This window comes from Hyperolius riggenbachi, chromosome 2 (assembly GCF_040937935.1).
Source record: "Hyperolius riggenbachi isolate aHypRig1 chromosome 2, aHypRig1.pri, whole genome shotgun sequence".
Taxonomy (NCBI): domain Eukaryota; kingdom Metazoa; phylum Chordata; class Amphibia; order Anura; family Hyperoliidae; genus Hyperolius; species Hyperolius riggenbachi.
In genome coordinates, this window is record NC_090647.1 from 209,456,712 (window position 1) to 209,478,888 (window position 22,177).

Consider the following 22,177-nt stretch of genomic DNA (forward strand, 5'->3'; position numbering starts at 1 on the left):
ACCACTAGGACAAATGATCTGCTGTGGGGAGAGTAACAACAACAACAACAACAAATAACATTTGTAAAGCGTTTTTCTCCCGTGGGACTCAAAGCGCATAAGCATGGCTCCGACCATCGTGGTACAGGGGAAGAATTTTATAAATCTGGAAATGCCAGGCTAAACAGGTGGCTTTTCAGTCTGGATTTGAATAGCTCCAGGGATGGTGCTGTCTTTACTGGGTGTGGTAGGGAGTTCCAAAGAGTAGGGGCAGCATGACAGAAGGCTCTGTCTCCAGATTTTTTGAGGTGCACTCTGGGAGTGACCAAGTTTATAGAACTTGCTGATCTGAGGTTGTGAGAGGTGTGGTGCAGCTTCAGCAAGTCCTTCATGTATCCAGGGCCCAGATTGTGCAGGGATTTGAATGTCAGCAGTCCAATCTTGAAGAGTATTCTCCATTCTACTGGTAGCCAGTGCAGTGAGCGAAGGATCGGTGTAATGTGACAGTGGCGAGGCTGGTTTGTTAGCAATCTGGCAGCAGCATTCTGCACTAATTGCAGGCGACGCAGGTCTTTTTTGGGAAGGCCAGCATAAAGGGCATTGCAGTAGTCCAGCCGTGATGTGATGAAGGCGTGGACTAGGGTTTGAAGATCCTCTGGGGGAATCAGATGTTTAATCTTTGCAATGTTCTTCAGATGAAAGAAGGAAGATTTAACTACAGATGAAATTTGGTTTCTGAAACTCAATTCCCCATCGATTAGTACGCCAAGGCTGCGCACAAGGTTGGAGCTGTTTATGTACACCAGCTTAATCCAGAGGAAGACTCAAAGACTGTTCTTCCTGAGACAACTGAGAAAGTTTAGCATGCTGAGGGAACTGTTGACTTGTTTCTATACCGCCACCAATGAATCTATCCTCTACTCCTCATTGTGGTCTGGTACACAGGTGCATTCGTAAGTGATTGGCTCAGACGTCAGAGTCAACATGGTGGAGAGAATGATCGGATCACCCCTGCTGCCTCTGGACCTCCTTCACACCACCCGGTCAAAGTCCAGGGCAAACAAAATTCTGCATAACTGCTTCCATCCTGGCAGGCACTTTTTCAACCGCCTTCCCTTTAGTCACAGCCTCAGAACCATCTTCACCAGAATCAACAGGCACAGGAACTCTTTCTTCCCTCAGGCCATCCTCCTCCTGAACTCGTGCACCCTCAAAGGCACACATCCCCAGCATCCCACTTCCACCGCCTAGCAGTCCCTGTGCCCAAGTCTCTGTACTGTTGACTCCTCTCTGTTGATCTGTATGTCTATATGCCTGTTCGACTGTATGTATATTGCTCCTTTATCATATGCCGTGTGTACCGTAAATAATTCCAGGTGTGACCTGGTCGCACTTGGTGAATAAAGTCGATTCTGATTCTACTTTACTGCAATGAATGTTAAATGTGACAACCCAGATGCAGTTGAAGTGCAGACTTTCAGCTTTAACCTCCCACGTGCCTTCGGTCTATCTCCATCACCACTCACTGTATTTCCGCTAATCAGGAAGTAGAGCAAGCGGCGCAGGAGACAGAGAAAACCAGCGGTGTGTAGAGCTCAATTGCATGGGACCCAAAAGAGGAGAGTACGTGTTCTCTGCCTGGCCGCTGTTCTAATTTTTGCAGGGGGGGGGGGGAATCTCTAAAGGCAACCCCCCCCCTCCTGCCCATAGAAACAGCCCTGCGGTCACAGCCATTGCAGAGGCAATTGTTGATTGGGTGGCATTTCATGATACACATGGACAATGACCCAAAACGTACAGCCAAAGCCACCCAGGAGTTTATTAATGTTTATTAATGCAAAGAAGTGGAAGATTCTTGAATGGCCAAGTTAGTCACCTGATCTTAACCCGATCGAGCATGCATTTCACTTGTTGGAGATTAAACTTTGGCCAGAAAGGCCCACAAACAAACAGCAACTGAAAGCAGAAAAGGCCTGGCAGCAGGGCTGTGGAGTTGGTACAAAAATCCACCGACTCAGACTCCTCTAATTTGCATATTACAATCTTGTTGATTGAAAGTATGTAACATGAAATGCATCTCTTAACTGCCAACGCTTAGGAATTTTAAAAGGCAACTGAAGTGAGAGGGATATGGAGGCTGCCATATTTATTCCCTTTTAAACAATACCAGTTACCTGGATATCAAGCAGATCTTCTGCCTCTAATACTATTAGTCATAGACTAAAACTAGTCCTTGGTAAGAGTACTTGTAGAAGGTACAGACCGGAACAAACAACATCTATCAAGCCCTAGGCAATGTAACTGTGGGTAGATGTAAGAGTGATGTGCAGGTACTCTGCAGGAGAATGAGGCTATTCTTCCTCCATTACACATTCTTCAGGTACAATCTGAACATGGATCAGGCCCTAGGCAATATAACTGTGGGTAGATGTAAGAGTGATGTGCAGGTACTCTGCAGGAGACTGAGATTCTTCCTCTATTACACATTCTTCAGGTACAATCTGAACCAGGTTTATGGGTGATAGACAACACCTGTGTTCAATGTGCACAACATTCTCAGTGGATATGTAGAGTTTAGTACTACTTTGTAACAAAGTAAACCTAAGATAGATAAAAGTTTTATACATACCTGGGGCTTCCTCCAGCCCCCTTCAGGCTAATCAGTCCCTCGCTGTCCTCCTCAGCCACCTGGATCTTCTGCTACAGGTCCAGGTACTTGAGCCAGTCAGGCGTAGTGCGCATGCACACACTCCGCCACCGGGAGCGTACTACACCTGCGCAACACTATTGTGCAGGTGCAGAAGGTTCCTGGCTATGGGAGTGGCACACGGCCAGACTGTGCTGACTGGCTGAATTATATCCACGCAGAATTATTTCCATCTCATTGACCATTTCTATTAGTGACAAAGCTACACATCAGGCTTTATTCTTACAGCACAGATCTTATATAGTATATATAAGACATTACTGTGTACACATCATGTATACAGTCACAATCAGATATGTATATCTGACTTTAAAAATACGGAGACTGTTTTATTGAAGCAGCACAAGTAATTATTTTTTGATTGGTTTGTTTCATTTTTGTGGACTAAGCACAGCTATTACTATATATATAATTTATGATGACCATTATCTGAGAAATAGGACACTTTCTATTTTAATTACAGTTTAAATTCATTAGGAGTCAGTACATTTTTCCCCCGACTCCAGGTACCCAAAAATTGCTCCGACTCCACAGCCCTGCCTGGTAGAGCATTAAAAAGGAGGAAACCCAGCATCTGGTGATGTCCATGAGTTGAACAGTTCAGACTGTCATTGCCAGCAAAGGGTTTTCAACCAAGTACTAGAAAAAAACATTTAATTTTCAGTTAATTTGTCCAATTACTTTTGAGCCCCTGAAATGAAGGGACTGTGTTAAAAAAATGCTTTAGTTGCCTCACATTTTTATTGCAATGGTCATCCCACTTAAAGATGAAAGTCTGCCCTTCAACTGCATCTGAGTTTTTTCATTTAAAATTAATTCTGGTAATGTACAGAACCGGATGTGGATATGGGTGTAGTGGAGTTTTTGGTCTCTCACAGCAGTGTCTGTGTTCATTTGTAACAATATATGTATTTTGAATTAGTCATTAATAAAGATTTTTTGTACATTTATACTAAAATTTTCTTTTCTGGTTTTTAAGCACATGCCCACCAAAACCCCCATGTTCCCTTGATTGTTACGTAATATACAGAACCAAAATGAAAAAAGTTGTCTCTGTCCAAAAATGTATGAGCCTAACTATCTCTTACACGGCCTGCCGTCCAGGTCAGACTTCAGTGCGAATCTGGACAGCATGTTGCAGAGCTGCATGGCACAGCTTAGCGATTCGGGAGGAGACTATGGCTTCAATTCATCAAGCATTACCGCATTCGGTAATGCTGAAAACAGCTGAGTTAACGGAGGACTTAAGAAAATGTTAATTCATCAAAGCTGTTACCGAATGAGAAGCTGAAATCACAGAGCAATGAGATAAATTACCGACTTGTGCTCAACACATGTCAGCAAATGTCAGTAAATGTTAATTCATCAAGGTTACCACATTCGCTAGCACATTCGGTGTTTATCTCCAGCTCTCCCCTCTCGTTACAGGCTTCGAAAGCCTTCTGTGTGAATGTTTTCATGATTAGCAGGAGCAGGCAGCCAATAGAAACAGCCCCTGTTCTCCTGCAAGTGCCGCTGATAGGTGCTGATAGGTCACAGGCTTCTCCACACAAGCTTCCAGACCCCCCAAGCAGTGAGCAGAGAGAACGGTGGTGTAACCCTTTGAGTCCCTGTTTGAATATGCAAAGATGCAAGTGGTGAAATCACCAAGCATGGCATTTGTAATGTCTCCAGGAAGTTTATCTACGTTGTAGCAAATAAGTGAAATGTTAAGAAACACTGATGGACAGATTCAGAGCAGCAGAGGCAGTATAAGTAACAGTAAATATAACACGTTTACATGTAAAGGGATGTCTGAATGCCTTCTATTGTTATCAGCTTGTAACAACACAGAGACATTCCAAGCTGCTCTGCACCACTCTGCTGTTATCTAACAGCCTTTGATGAACTGAAGCCGTAGTACTTCGGTAACTTAACGAACCTCTACCACACATGGGAAAATATTGATGAATTAGCACAGTGAAGTGTAAAATACCGAATGCGGTATTTTAAGGACTGGGATTTTGTTATCGAACACCCTTTGATGAATTGAAGCCTATGTGGCAAAATAGGAGCAGTCACTGAAACAGGACGTCCATGGCTCCTAGAGGAGATAAGCCCAAATTCCACTAGCATGATCCTAAAAAGAAAATATATAAATGTTAAGAACATATATAATGTTAAAAAACATTGAGTCATTAAAACTTGGATCCAATCAGTTTAAAAGCATTATACAAATCAAATGATTTGTATAATGTTTAATCCTAGTTTACTCTTCAATATTTGTTCTCTATTTTTTACTTTAAAAGAATGACTCACTATGTAATGGTCAATGGGGGCCAAATCTTTTGCATACAATTATGAATATTCTTAAAAATTTTATTTTTGCTACTGGTACAGAGAAAACACTGCACAATAAAGGAATATACATGGTTATCTAAAAAAAAATGTAATGGGTGTGGCAAATTTGCATAAATGGCTGTGAATACTATAAAACACCTAATTACATAATGCACGCTATATAGCTTCTAGTTCTGGGTATCTTTAGCATGTACCTTCACTTGACACACAATCACTTTGTCGCTGAACAATCTGATAGTCAACTGTGCTTGGCTAGCTTAAAGTGTACTAGAGATGATATATAGTAAAAGTTTTATACATACCTGGGGCTTCCTTCAGGCGGCGTGGGAGCGATCCGTGCGCATGGGGCTGGAGGAAGCTCCAAGTATGAATAAAACTATATCTATATCTATCTATATATATCTATATATATATATATATATATATCTCTATATATATATATATATCTCTATATATATATATATATATATATATATATATATATATATATATATATATATATATATATATATATATATATATATATCTCTATATATATATATATATATATATATATATATATATATATATATATATATATATATATATATATATATATATATATATATATATATATAGTTTCTCTATCATCTCTGGGAATGTACAGGGGCTTTCCATTTTGTTTTATTTAGCCATCTAAGGGCTGGTTCAGACGGACGCTTGTGCAGCGTTTACCGCCAGCGTTCAGGGCTTGGCGTTAAACGCTCCCATTCAAGTGAATGGGAGCGTTTGTACCAAGCTTTTACGCGTGTTTGCACGAACGCGGCGTTCGGGTCCCGATTTTCCCTGGCGTTCAAGGAGCCCCTGGAAGCTACATGTAGCTTCCAGGGGCGGTTAACCGTGACAGGTAATGTCCCCCTAGGGGAAGAAAAAACGCGACCGCATCCGAACGCAACGCGAACGCTGCTGAAAACTCGAACGCATCACCACCGCGACGCCAATGAACGCAACGCCTCTGAACGTCCGTCTGAACCAGCCCTTATAGGTATAGTATTCTAAACAGATTGTTATTTTTCTAATATCAAAACAAAATATTAATTTAGAGATCCATTTGCTAGCAAGTTTTGTAACTACAAGTAACGCTCAGTTTTCCTGCAGTAAAGAACAAGAGTCTAGTTTTCAGTCACCAAGTCTGAGGACTTTTTTGTGCTTAGAGCCTTGTTACTGCCAGGGCTGTGGAGTCGGTACAAAAGTCTTCCAACTCAGACGCCTCAGTTTATGGAACCACGATTCCGACTCAAACTCCGGGTACTCAAAATGGCCCCGACTCCTTGACTCTGACTCCTTAGTCTAATACTTAACAGGGCTGTGGATTTTTTACAAAAATCATCTGACTCCGACTCCTCAGTTTATGAAATCAACGACAACTCCGACTCCGGGTGCCCAAAATTGCCCTGACTCCGACTCCACAGCCCGTAAACAGCTGCTAAACTCACAAAACACTTAAAACAATAATGCATTTTATCATCATCTCAATACATACTGGGGCTGATAAAATGAGACAGAAACGTGTGGTGCCCATAACAACCAGCAAGATCCTGGGTTTTATTTTCTGACCTTCATCAGAAGATGAAAACGGAATTATGCTATGGGCAATACAAGTAGGTTTCTAAATTACCATTTTATGTTCACATCTCAAAAATTCAATTGTGAGCATGTTAGAAGGGGGCAAATTACTGTTAGCTCTGAGTAATAACAAGAGATGGAAATGAATATCTAGAGATCACTATACAGCAACAGGTGCCTTTGTACAAATCATCCGATTGTTATGGGAAAGCAGATTAGATTTACAAATAAAATTAAAATGACAGCAAGATTTCAGGATCAATACCTGATTTATATTTAGAACGCAAACAAAACATCCGAAACTCTTCAGCTGAATATGAATTCAGATGTTCCTGTAGATGAAAATACATCACAAGTAATCATAGGCATTTTGTGCTTACATTGAACCAATGATGATGAAAAGATTTCATAGTATTTAAAAAAATATTGTTTTTACTTTACTCCCTGCGCATAGCAAATTAATTGGAGTTTACTGTATCAGGCTCTACTGTATGTCCATTATGTTGCAGGACAACAACAAAACATGGTGCAATTACATTTCAATGGCGCTTTAACACTCGTATGTTTGCAGTGCAAGGCATTCCATTGGGATAACGCAGTGCATCGATGCGGGCAGCTCTGAGTGCAGTTTAAGCACAAGTCCATGGACTGTAAGCTGCAATGACAACATGCACAACGTTTCGGCACATAAGCCTTCGTCAAGTGCACTTGACAAAGGTCTACGTGCCAAAACGTTGTGCGGTATTGTGGTTATGATACTATGAATAAACTAAGCTATAATTGCTAAATCCAGGTGGAGACCAATTCCATTTCCTTTTCCTGTTCAATAACTAACCAGGTCAATGTATGGAGGTTGCATGGGTCGCATTCCACATCCTTATAACAGGTTATTTGGCTTACACCATAATATACTGTATCTAGACTGTGGCAAGTACATTAGACTGTGCCCCTGCTGAGAGGCAGTTAATGACATGATTTGTTCTAAGAATAGCTTAAAATATCAGCCAACGCAACATAAATGCATAGGAATAAAAACAACAGTGAACTGTGAAACTAACCAGCTGACACAAATATTACCTTCACTGTTATGTAGTTTCTTAAAGACTTCGACATTTTCTCTTCACTTCCTTTCAGATGTAAATGTCCTAAGAAGAAAAAGTAACTGGATGTGTCCTCATTTTGTCATTTAGAATATATCTGAATTAGGAGACAGTCTTTAAAGATACCATAAAAACACGCCAATGCACAAGCTGAATAATGAAGAGGAGAAAAAAAAGGAGTGCAAACAGCCTATGAAGTCACCTTCATAGATACACATTGTGACTTGAAAATTGATCAAAGTATGGAGAGGAAACTTGGAATTAATAGAAAATGCAGAGACACAGAAAGCCTGAAAAACTATGTTAGATGTTTTCCTGGTGCAATTAATATGCATCAATAAAACATATCAGCAAGACATCTGGTTAGTAGTGAGGATTATTGCTCATTAATCCACTAGGACATTGTGACAGTAATAATTATGAATTATGCATAATTCCATAGACTGGTTGTTGTATTTTTATTAAGAAATGTCAAGACATAAGGTACAAAGAATATGGATCACACATTACATATGAATCCAGCACCATGAGGGAATCTTAAAGTTATCACAAACTCCTAAAATTAAGCTGAGTTGTACCGGTTATGCCCCAAAACATACAAACAAGGGAAGCTATATGCTCATCCTGTTGAGGGCCCAGGATTTAAAGGTGTTAAAGTGAACCTCCGGACTAAAAATCGACTCAGCAGCACTGAAAAGGCTTTGTGTTTCTTTAACAGTTTCACAGCATCAGAACTTTGTTTCTCTTATACAAGCCTCATTTTTAGCTGCACAGAAAAAAACTGCCCGGGCTTTTTTCCCCTGATGCTGTGCAAAGCATGATGGGATTTCTGATGTTGTTGTTGTCGTTCTGCTGTTTTGGTGCAATTTTTTTTTTTACATTTTGAATTTGACATTTGAAGCCTAGTGTGTGCAGCTGGGAGGGGTAATCAGGACACAGGATAGTTGGAACTGTGTCTCCTTCTCCTTGTCACCTCCTTTCAACCAAAAAGATGGCTGCCCCCATGACAAAGATGGCAGCCCCCATGAATCACAAACATTTGCCTGTTCTTTTAAAACAGATTGGGTAAGAGATTGTATTACCTATCTATTCTAATTAACATAACTAATGTAACTTGATGACAGTATGTTTGTTTAGGCTGAAGTTCCCCTTTAAGGAGGTGCTGAGGGGAGTGGTCAATAAACAATCATAACCTCTGCATTCACACACTCACAAAATGCCAGAGCTCTAGTAGTAGGAAAAAAAAAAAAAAGAAAGAAACTAGAATGCAAGTTTAATTTAGTTGCACTAATAGAAGATACTCGCTTCTAAAATGGATTGCATGCAAAAACCTTCTGTACTAAACCCTTTCGCCAGCATTGAGGTTCCCTCTGATCAAAAGGGTCCCTTACTCTACCTACACCAGTCTGTAAGCAAGCAAACATGTCATGCACGTTAACCTGAGATTCACGCTGAGGCTTTTCAAGTTCTACCTTTAAAGAGAAACTATTAGTAGTAAAATCAGTAAAATAAAACACATAAGTAGATAATTACTTGCTCTACTTGCATAACAGATGTATTGCAATGTCCACGCTTTGACTTCAGTGAATTTTATATGGTAAAATAAAGAAAAGTCTGTTCTTGGCAGAGGCCATCTTGGCTCCCACAAGCATAAAGCCAATCCTGATATATTTTCCTCCCAACAACCCCCCCCCCCCCCCCTTCTCCACGTAGCATTACAGAACTTAGCAGGGAAGAATAAAGGCAGCACACAGATTCACCTCCTTATGCTTCCAGGTGCTGGAGTTCCCCTCTATACTCTGCACTACCGCCGGTGGTAGTGCAGTGAGTATAGACGGGAACTCCAGCGCCTGGAACCACGATGAGGTGAGTCTGTGTGTGCTGCCTTTGTTCCTCCCGGCTTTGCTCTGTCATAGTGCAAGGAGTAGAGAGGATGCCGAGGAAGGATGCGGGGGTTGGGGGGGGGGGGGAAGAGTAAGGGAGGAAATTACATCAGGATTGTCTTCAACCTGTGGGAGCCAGTGGGGAGGTCCCTGTGGATGCAGCCAATCAGAGAGAAACCGGAAGAGAGCAAACCTCCAGCATGCACTGCAACTTTTCTTTTGCGGCTGATGCACTAAGTAAGAGCTAGGGCACATGGAGATTGATATTGATATAGAATAGAAATGTCAGATTGATTATGAACTTTTGCATTGCCGGTTTAGCATTCTTTTTAGTTATTAAACAGATGGAAATAGATAATTGATACTGGATTGAATGCCTAACAATTACTATTTAAAGGAAACACAAGCATGCACATAAATCAGATACACAGATTCCATGCTTTTGAACCTGAGATTCATGCTGAGGCCTGTCATTAGTACCACCTGCATTATAGTTCTATCATTACTAGAATTCCAGCTTGTTTTGAGTGTTTGAGTGCAGAGGGTGACGGTAAATGATGACATATGTAAATTGACCACTCTTCTCAGTGTCTCCTTTCCCCTTTAAATCCTGGGACCTCAACAGGCTTAACATAGGTTACCTTGCTTCTTTGTAATAAACAGACACCCAAACTATTAAAGCTAAGAGCTAACGCCAGGAACAACATTTGCAAGTTTGCCCACTTACAAATCAATGAACAGTTTGTAATTTGTATGGTAGTTTCATTGTAATGCAGAGACAAAATTTCCCTTTCAAATAAAAGGGAAAAAAATTACATAAAAGTTATAAATTGATTTATAGGTCATGAGTGAAATAGGTATGTAATACCCAAGCAAAGCAGGGCTCAATAATACTTAATAGAAACCTTTGTTGATCAGCACAGCGGTAAAATGTTTCTTGTAGTTGGTCTCCAGGTTTTCAAAAGACATATTTTGGTGCATTGGGGCCAGGTCACACCACACACACGCACACACGCACGCACGCACGCACAGAGAGAGACTTTTCCGCCTCACTTTTGGGGGAGAAAAAGTGCATCTTATAGAGCAAAAATTACAGTAACTCAAAATATAATTGCATCCAATTATAATAGCATCCAGCCAAATAGTATACTGTACTTCCCAAAGAAGTCAGCAATAACACCATCTGTATTCCTCTCACTTCAGGTGTTTTGTTAAAAAATTATGTGTCATAGAGCAGGCATCTTTACTGTAGAATGTTACAGAACATGATTAACAAGGGTCTTACCACTGTGAAGAAAGTAGTTCCCCCACTGCTCACACTGGTGATAGGCTTCACATTGGGCAATTTCATTTTCATGATGTGGGAAGGCTAGATCAATCCCACCCGTGTGAATATCAAGCTGCTTCCCAAACACTGCACTGGAAGAGAAACAGGTAGCATTAACAATGCCCCTCACTTTCTCTCCTGGTATAGAATAGCGCCTGGTGGTCAACAGGAGCAGAAGTGATGGCAATTCTCCCCAGCAAAAACAAAAGTAACAACACCACGTCAGTTCTGACACTTCACTACTAGGGATGATAAATGAGATCCAAATACCTCCGAGCTGATGCAAATGTATGCAAATATATAGTTTGAAAATTGACAAATCAATTTAAATCCAGGTTTAAACTGATTGGTCCATTTTTTTCAAGCTGCAGACATTTGCATAAAAAAAATTGTATAAACTCGAAAGGATTTGCATCTCTAAACATCCCTATTCACTATTAAAAACATTTCACAGTGTATACGATAGCCTTGCACTGCAAGAGGACAGAAGGATTGTGATCCTCACAATACATGGAAAACATTGAGAACTGCTTCCTAGGGTCAATGCCTGATAACTAGATGTGTGTATGTAAAATGTAATCAGTGCTCATCTAATGAGAAAAATCCCATAGGCTCTGCTGCATCAAATCATTTCATGGATGAGCTTCTATTTTCCTAAAATTATATTGCATAATATGCTTTCAGCAAGTAGTATTTCAAAAATAACTCAAAATAGTTTATAATTAATTGCTGGGTGCTGCAATTATTCTAGATGAGCAGGGATAAGGCTAAATATCCATGAGAAAAGTTTAATGCTGGAGGTCCATAGTACATGAGACTCCACAGCAATCATTATTGCATAGATGTGTAAAAGATATGCTTTACTCAAATATGTAAAAAATTAAAGGTATTGTTGCCCCTTTGCTAGTCTCACATTTTTTTCTGCAGACACACTAATAAAAAAGCAATACTGCCAACAGCTTATGTATTGAGAGGACAACGGGTATTATTACACAATTTCCAGCACAGCTGCAAACTGGCAAACCACAGGGATTCAGAGCATAACAGTCACTACTGAATATTATGGCAGAAATCTGAGTCAGGATAATACCATTTATTGGCTATCTTTAGTAGTTTAACAGAGTAAGCTTTCAGTATACAATACTAGCCATAGACCAACATCCCAAGTACACAGCAAAAAGCATCATCCTGGTTCAAAACATTTAGTCTTAACATTTAGCCAATATGTTACAATGCTCTACTACTATGTATTATGCAGTTGTGTACCTAGTGGGTGTGACCAGGGCGAGCCACTCCGGGTGACAGAGAGGATTGCCAGGCGGGTAGCTAGGTGCTGGCACTGTGCCCCAGGATGTCTGTGCACCGATTTCACATGCTCTTCAAAGCCATGCAGCAAAGCAGCAGATTGCCCAGTCGGCCCTTCTAGCATTAGGACTATGTCAGCAGTGTGATGTAGCTCCGCCCCCTTTGCCAGTGCATGAAGCCATTGGAAGCATGAAGCGGCGCCAGAGGAGAAGAGGCACCGCAGGAATTGAGGAGATGTGGGGAGAGAGGAGTATTATATCTGTGGGATCGGAGATGCATCATCATAGGGGTGCATGAGTTTAAATGCTTCTTCCTATTTCGTTTTGTGAACAGAGGTGGGAAGAGGTCCCTGGAACAATTTTATGAAAGTTTACCTTGCCACCGTGGAACACTCAATGTGCCAACCAGGTCTTCCTTTACCCCATGGGGAAATCCAGAAAGGCTCTTCAGGTTTAGCGGTCTTCCACAAAGCAAAGTCTCTGCGGGAACGCTTGTCGTCATCAGCTACTAAAACACAATCACAAGAATCAAATAAAATTTTGGAGCAATACAAGGCTTGTTATATTGAGGTCTCAATTTCAATAAGATCTGAACCAAAATGAATATTTATTCTAGTTAAAATCTCTTCAACAGATATTTAGTCACACAGAGAGAAATCAGTAAATTTGCTTGTTTAACAGTAAAAACAAAGTTTTGGAAAAATAATACCTTTTAATGGCTTATGGATAAAGTTAAATTATGCAAGCTTTCTGGGATCTAGTCCCCTTCTTCAGGCTGAAGTAAAAACACTGATGCAGGTAAATCGTAAACACGAAATGACAGTTGTGCTGGTTACCATTTTGCCGTTAGGGAACTAGATCCCAGAAAGCTTGCATAATTTAAACTATATCCGTTAGCCATTAAAAGGTATTATTTTTACAAAACTTAGTTTTTTCTACCTACATAATTCGTTTGGCTAACACGGTACAGAAACTTTTTTTCTGTTTAACAGTAAAACTACAAACACAAGAAATAGATACATATAGGTAGTTCTACCCATTTTATTCAGCAAATCCTGTAATTCATTTGGCCCCAGCACAAAATATAGCTGGACAGGTGACACCCCTATTGCCTATATTATTATTTATATAGCTGCAGCATCTTCCGTGGCGCTAGATCGGCTTTTACACTTTTGTGGCAACTGCCTGCTTACTGGACAGTGTGGTGATGCAGGTTTACTGCATCGATAAGCAGAAAGAACACAGAAGAAATTGCAAAGTGGAAACTGCAGCATCACCCAACCAATGGTACATTTTAATCATTTGAAACTACACTACCTTGACAAGACCTTGCAGGTATATACCGGTAGATTACACAAGAGTACAGTGCATCCAGTATTTGGATCCTTTAAGAATTCTTCTCAATATTAGAAACATCCCAAAATACCCAGATAACCTCGGGTAAGTCTGCTCTAAGGCTTTTTATCCAATTAAATATGTGTTCAATTATGCATACATGTATTATATGTGTAGGATGCAACTGCATTCACTGGTAGCATAAGGACCCCTCAGTGAGATTGGTCTTGGTGCTGCCTGAAGAGTTTTGCCCAAGTCTTTGGATATGTGGAGCTAACAGTTTAATTTTTTTTCTTTTGAGGCGTTTGTATCTGTTGACTGTGTGAGTTTTGAGGCAAAGTGTTGCGTAGACACACTGTGTAAGGTCCAGATCAACTTTTTTTCCTAAAAAAGTAAGAGTCAACTTTCTGCTAGATCTTGTATACTTGCTGCCTCCGATGTAGAAAGGAGTGGTCTTGCTTTGTTAATAGACCAATTCAGATTTCTTCAACAATCACCTGTGGCTTTTATCAAAACAATTTCAGGCCCCTTTTACACTTGCAGGCTAAACCTGCTTTGCATTACCCTATTGCACAAACGTCGAACTCCAGGCCTGGAGGGCCAGATCCATGCCAGTGTTTAGGATGGACTGAGAAAGGGAGGAATGGGATCTACCTGATGGACCACACCTTTCCTGATTCAGACCCATCAATTAATTTGAGCTGTGTCAAAAATGTGTCAGGATCTCGGCCCTCAAAGGACTGGTACGACATCCCTGCCCTATTGTGCTGCAAGGGGCCGCAAAAACAATGAAAGTCTATAAAGTGTCCGATCCAATGGAAAGCCATCAGTGCGTTACAGCAAGCATCGCGCTTAACACATGGTGTTTGGGGTAATGCCAGTCTATGGGCGATGAGCATAGTGTAAACAACAAAGCGCAGTGCGTCACAGCATGCATGCGTGGACCGACAAGAATCCCAGTGTTGTGGTTCCTGTTCAGCAGGGAATAAGTCATTGAGCGGGGGAGTTCTCAGCGCTATGCATATGACCCTGTTGGCGCACACTGCCGCAGGGTCATACGTTTGTCATGTTTTGTGTTGCGATGGGATGTGGCAGGAACATCACATCCCCACTGCAATGCAAAAAATAAAATCAGCTAAAGAGTGATTTTAATTGAAAAAAAAAAAAAATTTCTTTTTTAAGATTATTATTATAAACAACTATGGAGTACAGCAATGGGTTCAAATGTGGTCATGTCCTATGCTAACCTCTTCATGGAAATGTAGGAGATGGAATTCATCTATACCCAGCCTTTGTTTCAGAAACATGCCTTAATCTGATGTTTGAAGATGTGGGCGGATCTACACAAGATTTGTTTTTTGTTTGTTTGGTTTTTTTTGATGAGCTTAGCGGGAGGTATCCAGTTATTTACCCAACATTACATCACCATGAGAGTGAAGTCAATCTTTTTGATGTTTGATCTACAGAGGAGAGTGTTTGCCTTTATAATCTACAGAGGAGAGGGTTTGCCTTTATACCCGCTATAGGCACTAGCAACTTATGTAACTACTCCATCTCCACTTTTCATAAAGCAGAATACATTGATTGGCAGAGAAATCAACAGTGCGTTTATATGGGAAATGGCTATCCAAAAACTATGATCATTTTGGAAGAAAATTATTGAGTGTAAAGCCTGGTACACACATCCAATTTTGATTGGTCAGTGACTGGCCAATTTAACTACTTCCTCGTAGTATGAGAGCTTACCTACACAATCTGTTCATAGTATTCAAAGTCTGTTGGCCCACTTACTACATAGAGGTGGTAAAATTGGTCAGTGATTGGCCTATGAAAATTGAATGTATGTATGTGTTACGGCCAAAACCCGAAGTGTGGCCACTTCTAGTTCTGGCCGGCCAATATGCGAAGTGGCCGCAGCGCTGCGGCCAATGTGAGAAATGTTTTGTTGACGCCGTCTCGCCGCGGCCAAATTGATGACAAACTTGCTTAATTTTAATGAAATGTAGCCGGCGGCAATGTCATAGATGAAGCCGCCGGCTTTCGCGCACTGCCTCTCCCCGATCCCCCCTCCCTCCTCCCATTACAATACGTAGTAGCCGGCGGGGACATGCAGCCGGAGAGTCGTTAGTCGCGGCAGGGGAATCCTGCCTTTCCTGCAGAGCGGGTGCTGGCAGAAGCGATGTGTGCAGCCTCCCCCGCTCTGCTGCCCCTACTGCGACGAACGACTCTCCGGCTGCATGTCCCCCCCCGGCTGCTACGTATTGTATGGGAGGCGGGGAGAGGAGGGAGGGGGGATCGGGGAGAGGCAGTGCGCGAAAGCCGGCGGCTTCATCTATTCTATGACATTGCCGCCGGCTACATTTCATTAAATTAAGCAAGTTTGTCATCAATTTGGCCGCGGCGAGACGGCCGTAAACATTACATTTCTCACATTGGCCGCAGCGCTGCGGCCACTTTGCATATTGGCCGGCCAGAACCCGAAGTGGCCGGCCAGAACTAGAAGTGGCCACACTTCGGGTTCTGGCTGTAACATATGCACCTTAAAGAGCCTGAAATGCCAAGTGAAATGAAGAGAGTACTATTCTATAGAAATGTGTGCTATAGTACTAGGTGTGACAGACTATGGTGACTGTCCAGTATATTGCTGTAATGAATACACATTGAAGTACCTGATTCAGTGTACATCTCTGATAAAGAACCCGTAAACTTTCCATATCTTTCTCCAACTGACTGGACATCAAAATACACATTTCCTGCAAATACATAAGGTTTAACAAAACAAGTTATTATGCCTTTAACCATCTTAGCGGTATGGACGAGCTCAGCTCGTCCATCACCGCCGGAGGCTGCCGCTCAGGCCCTGCTGGGCCGATTTTGATAAAATAAAAAGCAGCACACGCAGCCGGCACTTTGCCAGCCGCGTGTGCTACCTGGTCGCCGCCGCAGCGCGGCGATCCCCTGCGTGCAGCGGCAAAAGAGGGTCCCCCCCAGCCGCCCGAGCCCTGCGCAGCTGGAACAAATAGTTCCGGCCAGCGCTAAGGGCTGGATCGGAGGCGGCTGACGTCAGGACGTCGGCTGACGTCCATGACGTCACTCCGCTCAATGCCATGGCGACGAGGAAAGCCAAACAAGGAAGGCTGCTCATTGCAGCCTTCCTTGTTACTTCTGATTGCCGGAGGCAATCAGAAGAATGCGTCGGGAGCGCCCTCCAGTGGGCTTTCATGCAGCCAACTTTCAGTTGGCTGCATGAAATAGTTTTTTTTTTAACTAAAAAAAAAACCTCCCGCAGCCGCCCTGGCGATCTTAATAGAACGCCAGGGTGGTTAAAGTAAACCTGTCACACTGAAAATGTCCTGTAATACATTTTACATGCAACATACAAATTGGCATTACCGTCTCTGTGGGCGGACTAGAGAAGCTTTTTTGCAATTCTTATATGAGCACTTTTACAATACAAAAAAATATAATAAAACCCTGGGGAGAAATGTTTACTTCTCACATCCCAGCAGGGATGGTCAAGAACATGCAAATAATTCCAGTTGATGAGGGATAATGCAAACAAGTTTTAATTTGATTGCTCAATTTTTAAGACGCAGAAATGTACATACTTAAGTTTGCATAATCCTGCATCAACTCGGAATTACTTGCATCTCATTGACCATCCCCTACATGCAATTAACCCTGACTACATTAGTTCATACAAACTGGATACAGCCCACCTTAAAATGTAATGGTGGTAAAACTGCCTGACCCTAGTAAGTCACTAAAATCCTGTCTGTCAAGGCTGCTCTAAAAATTGGTCCATGAATGACCCAATAGACTAATTACTTTTTTGAAAACAGAATCATTTACTGTTTGTGAGTCTCTTCACAATACTGTTATAATGACCATGAATATATTAGACTACCATGAATTATTTTAGTGCAACATTGTACTGACACACCCATGTTGGACATTAGACATTGCGACAAGACAACATTTATATCTTGCTTTTCTCCTAGCAGACTCAAAGCGCTTCAGGGCTGCAGCCACTTAGAGCACGCTCCATGGGCGACCAGGATCATTAGGGAGCCTTGCCCAAAGACTCCATGTTTTACATACTGGCTTTCGAAACTTGGTCAGTGGCTCAAAGCCCATTATTGTTGATTTATAAAGTGCCAACATATTCCGTGGTGCTCCATCAAAGGCTTACCAATCCATCTATTTGATGTTCATGGCTCTTTATATTTGGATATCATGGGTACAGTTCTAACCTTGCCACTAAGTAATGTGTATTGGATGATATTTGTACATTCCATTATAATTTCCTGATTTATGGTTTAATTGTATAATTTGTCAGGCATAACAGAAAGGATTCACAACTGCCACATCTTTGTAGTATTTTTCACCAATTAAAGGAAATCCAAGGTGAAAATAAACGGATGAGACTAACGATTGTACCCATTCTCCTACTCCTGAAAAATATATATTTTTTAAATTCCAGTTTAAATTTTCCTTTTAACCACTTAAGGACTGCAGTCATAAAACCCCTTAAGGACCAGAGCCTTTTTTTCCATTCGGACCACTGCAGCTTTCACGGTTTACTGCTCAGTCATACAACCTACCACCTAAATGAATTCTACCTCCTTTTCTTGTCACTAATACAGCTTTCTTTCGGTGCTATTTGATTGCTGCTGCGAGTTTTAGTTTTTATTATATTCATCAAAAAAGACATGAATTTTGTCAAAAAAATGACTTTTAACTTTCTGTGCTGACATTTTTCAAATAAAGTAAAATTTCCTATACATTTGAGCGCGAAAGTTATTCTGCTACATGTCTTTGATAAAAAAAAACCCATTCAGTGTATATTTATTGGATTGGGTAAAAGTTATAGCGTTTACAAACTATGGTGCCAAAAGTGAATTTTCCCATTTTCAAGCATCTCTGACTTTTCTGCGCACCTGTCAGGTTTCATGAGGGGCTAAAATTCCAGGATAGTACAAATCCCCCCCCCCCCCCCCAAATGACCCCATTTTGGAAAGAAGACATCCCAAAGTATTCAGTGAGAGGCATGGTGAGTTCATAGAAGATTTTATTTTTTGTCACAAGTTAGCGGAAAATGACACTTTGTAACAAAAAAAAAAAAAAAAAAAAAGTTTCCATTTCTTCTAACTTGCGACAAAAAAAAATGAAATCTGCCACGGACTCACTATGCTACTCTCTGAATACCTTGAAGTGTCTACTTTCCAAAATGGGGTCATTTGTGGGGTGTGTTCACTGTCCTGGCATTTTGGGGGGTGCCTAATTGTAAGCACCCCTGTAAAGCCTAAAGATGCTCATTGGACTTTGGGCCCCTTAGCGCAGTTAGGCTGCAAAAAAGTGCCACACATGTGGTATTGCCGTACTCAGGAGAAGTAGTATAATGTGTTTTGGGGTGTATTTTTACACATACCCATGCTGGGTGGGAGAAATATCTCCGTAAATGACAATTGTTTTCTTTTTTTAACACACAATTGTCAATTTATAGAGATATTTCTCCCACTCAGCATGGGTATGTGGAAAAATACACCCCAAAACACATTATACTACTTCTCCTGAGTACGGCGATACCACATGTGTGGCACTTTTTTGCACCCTAACTGCGCTAAGGGGCCCAAAGTCCAATGAGTACCTTTAGGATTTCACAGGTCATTTTGAGAAATTTCGTTTCAAGACTGCTCCTCACGGTTTAGGGCCCCTAAAATGCCAGGACAGTATAGGAATCCCACAAATTACCCCATTTTAGAAAGAAGACACCCCAAGGTATTCCATTAGGAGGATGGTGAGTTCATAGAAGATTTTTTTTTTTGTCACAAGTTAGCGGAAATTGATTTTAATTGTTTTTTTTCACAAAGTGTCATTTTCTGCTAACTTGTGACAAAAATAAAATCTTCTATGAACTCACCATACTCCTAACGGAATACCTTGGGGTGTCTTCTTTCTAAAATGGGGTCATTTGTGGGGTTCCTATACTGCCCTGGCATTTTAGGGGCCCTAAACCGTGAGGAGTAGTCTTGAAACCAAATGTCGCAAAATGACCTGTGAAATCCTAAAGGTACTCATTGGACTTTGGGCCCCTTAGCGCACTTAGGGTGCAAGAAAGTGCCACACATGTGGTACCGCCGTACTCAGGAGAAGTAGTATAATGTGTTTTGGGGTGTATTTTTACACATACAGATGCTAGGTGGGAGAAATATCTCTGTAAATGACAATTATTTGATTTTTTTTACACACAATTGTCCATTTACAGAGAGATTTCTCCCACCCAGCATGGGTATGTATAAAAATACACCTCAAAACACATTATACTACTTCTTCTGAGTACAGCGATACCACATGTGTGACACTTTTTTGCAACCTAGGTGCGCTAAGGGGCCTAACGTCCTATTCACAGGTCATTTTGAGGCATTTGGATTCTAGACTACTCCTCACGGTTTAGGGCCCCTAAAATGCCAGGGCAGTATAGGAACCCCACAAGTGACCCCATTTTAGAATGAAGACACCCCAAGGTATTCCGTTAGGGGTATGGTGAGTTCATAGAAGATTTTTTTTTTGTCACAAGTTAGCGGAAAATGACACTTTGTGAAAAAAAAAACAATACATATCAATTTCCGCTAACTTGTGACAAAAAATAAAATCTTCTATGAACTCACCATACTCCTAACGGAATACCTTGGGGTGTCTTCTTTCTAGAATGGGGTCATTTGTGGGGTTCCAATACTGCCCTGGCATTTTAGGGGCCCTAAACCGTGAGTAGTCGTCTTGAACCCAAATGTCTCAAAATGACCTGTGAAATCCTAAAGGTACTCATTGGACTTTGGGCCCCTTAGCACAGTTAGGATGCAAAAGAAGTGTCACACATGTGGTATCGCCGTACTCAGAAGAAGTAGTATAATGTGTTTTGTGGTGTATTTTTACATATAACCATGCTGGGTGGGAGAAATATCTCTGTAAATGACACATTTTTGATTTTTTTTACACACAATTGTCCATTTACAGAGAGATTTCTCCCACCCAGCATGGGTATGTGTAAAAATACACCACAAAACACATTATACTACTTCTCCTGAGTATGGCGATACTACATGTGTGACACTTTTTTGCAGCCTAGGTGCGCTAAGGGGCCCAACGTCCTATTCACAGGTCATTTTGAGGCATTTGTTTTCTAGACTACTCCCCACGGTTTAGGGTCCCTAAAATGCCAGGGCAGTATAGGAACCCCACAAGTGACCCCATTTTAGAAAGACGACACCCCAAGGTATTCCGTTAGGGGTATGGTGAGTTCATAGAAGATTTTATTTTTTGTCACAAGTTAGTGAAAAATGACACTTTGTGAAAAAAACAATAAAAATCCAATTTCCGCTAACTTTTGACAAAAAATAAAATCTTCTATGAACTCATCATACACCTAACAGAATACCTTGGGGTGTCTTCTTTCTAAAATGGGGTCACTTGTGGGGTTCCTATACTGCCCTGGCATTTTACGGGCCCAAAACTGTGAGTAGTCTGGAAACCAAATTTCTCAAAATGACTGTTCAGGGGTATAAGCATCTGCAAATTTTGATGACAGGTGGTCTATGAGAGGGCAAATTTTGTGGAAACGGTCATAAGCAGGGTGGCCTCTTAGATGACAGGATGTATTGGGCCTGATCTGATGGATAGGAGTGCTAGGGGGGTGACAGGAGGTGATTGATGGGTGTCTCAGGGGGCGGTTAGAGGGGAAAATAGATGCAATCAATGCACTGGGGAGGTGATCGGAAGGGGGTCTGAGGGGGATCTGAGGGTTTGGCCGAGTGATCAGGAGCCCACACGGGGCAAATTAGGGCCTGATCTGATGGGTAGGTGTGCTAGGGGGTGACAGGAGGTGATTTATGGGTGTCTCAAGGTGTGATTAGAGGGGGGAAATAGATGCAAGCAATGCACTAGCGAGGTGATCAGGGCTGGGGTCTGAGGGCGTTCTGAGGTGTGGGCGGGTGATTGGATGCCCGCAAGGGGCAGATTAGGGTCTAATCTGATGGGTAACAGTGACAGGTGGTGATAGGGGGTGATTGATGGGTAATTAGTGGGTGTTTAGAGGAGAGAATAGATGTAAACACTGAGCTTGGGAGGTGATCTGATGTCGGATCTGCGGGCGATCTATTGGTGTGGGTGGGTGATCAGATTGCCCGCAAGGGGCAGGTTAGGGGCTGATTGATGGGTGGCAGTGACAGGGGGTGATTGATGGGTGGCAGTGACAGGGGGTGATTGATGGGTGATTGACAGGTGATCAGTGGGTTATTACAGGGAATAGCAGATGTAAATATTGCACTGGCGAATTGATAAGGGGGGGGTCTGAGGGCAATCTGAGCGTGTGGGCGGGTGATTGGGTGCCCACAAGGGGCAGATTAGGGTCTAATCTGATGGGTAACAGTGACAGGTGGTGATAGGGGGTGATTGATGGGTAATTAGTGGGTGTTTAGAGGAGAGAATAGATGTAAACACTGAGCTTGGGAGGTGATCTGATGTCGGATCTGCGGGCGATCTATTGGTGTGGGTGGGTGATCAGATTGCCCGCAAGGGGCAGGTTAGGGGCTGATTGA

At 41.8% G+C, this 22,177-nt stretch overlaps 1 protein-coding gene across 6 annotated transcripts in view; it reads right to left on the bottom strand.

Annotated features, from left to right (window-relative positions):
- CARS2 (cysteinyl-tRNA synthetase 2, mitochondrial) overlaps positions 1-22,177 on the bottom strand; it is a 172,153-nt gene that overhangs the window by 55,340 nt on the left and 94,636 nt on the right. For 4 of the 6 annotated variants that reach the window (XR_011026171.1, XR_011026170.1, XR_011026167.1 and 1 more), the window contains exons 6-10: positions 16,250-16,333; positions 12,621-12,753; positions 10,900-11,033; positions 7,709-7,776; positions 6,897-6,963 (exon numbers count right to left, since the gene is read on the bottom strand). Coding sequence is in view for 1 of the 6 variants with exons in the window: in XM_068268045.1 (XP_068124146.1) it covers positions 6,897-6,963; positions 7,709-7,776; positions 10,900-11,033; positions 12,621-12,753; positions 16,250-16,333 (486 nt within the window). In the remaining 5 variants the exon portion in view is untranslated. The remainder of the gene's footprint in view (positions 1-6,896; positions 6,964-7,708; positions 7,777-10,899; positions 11,034-12,620; positions 12,754-16,249; positions 16,334-22,177) is intronic. The other 2 variants (XR_011026168.1, XR_011026169.1) reach the window with 2 other exon arrangements.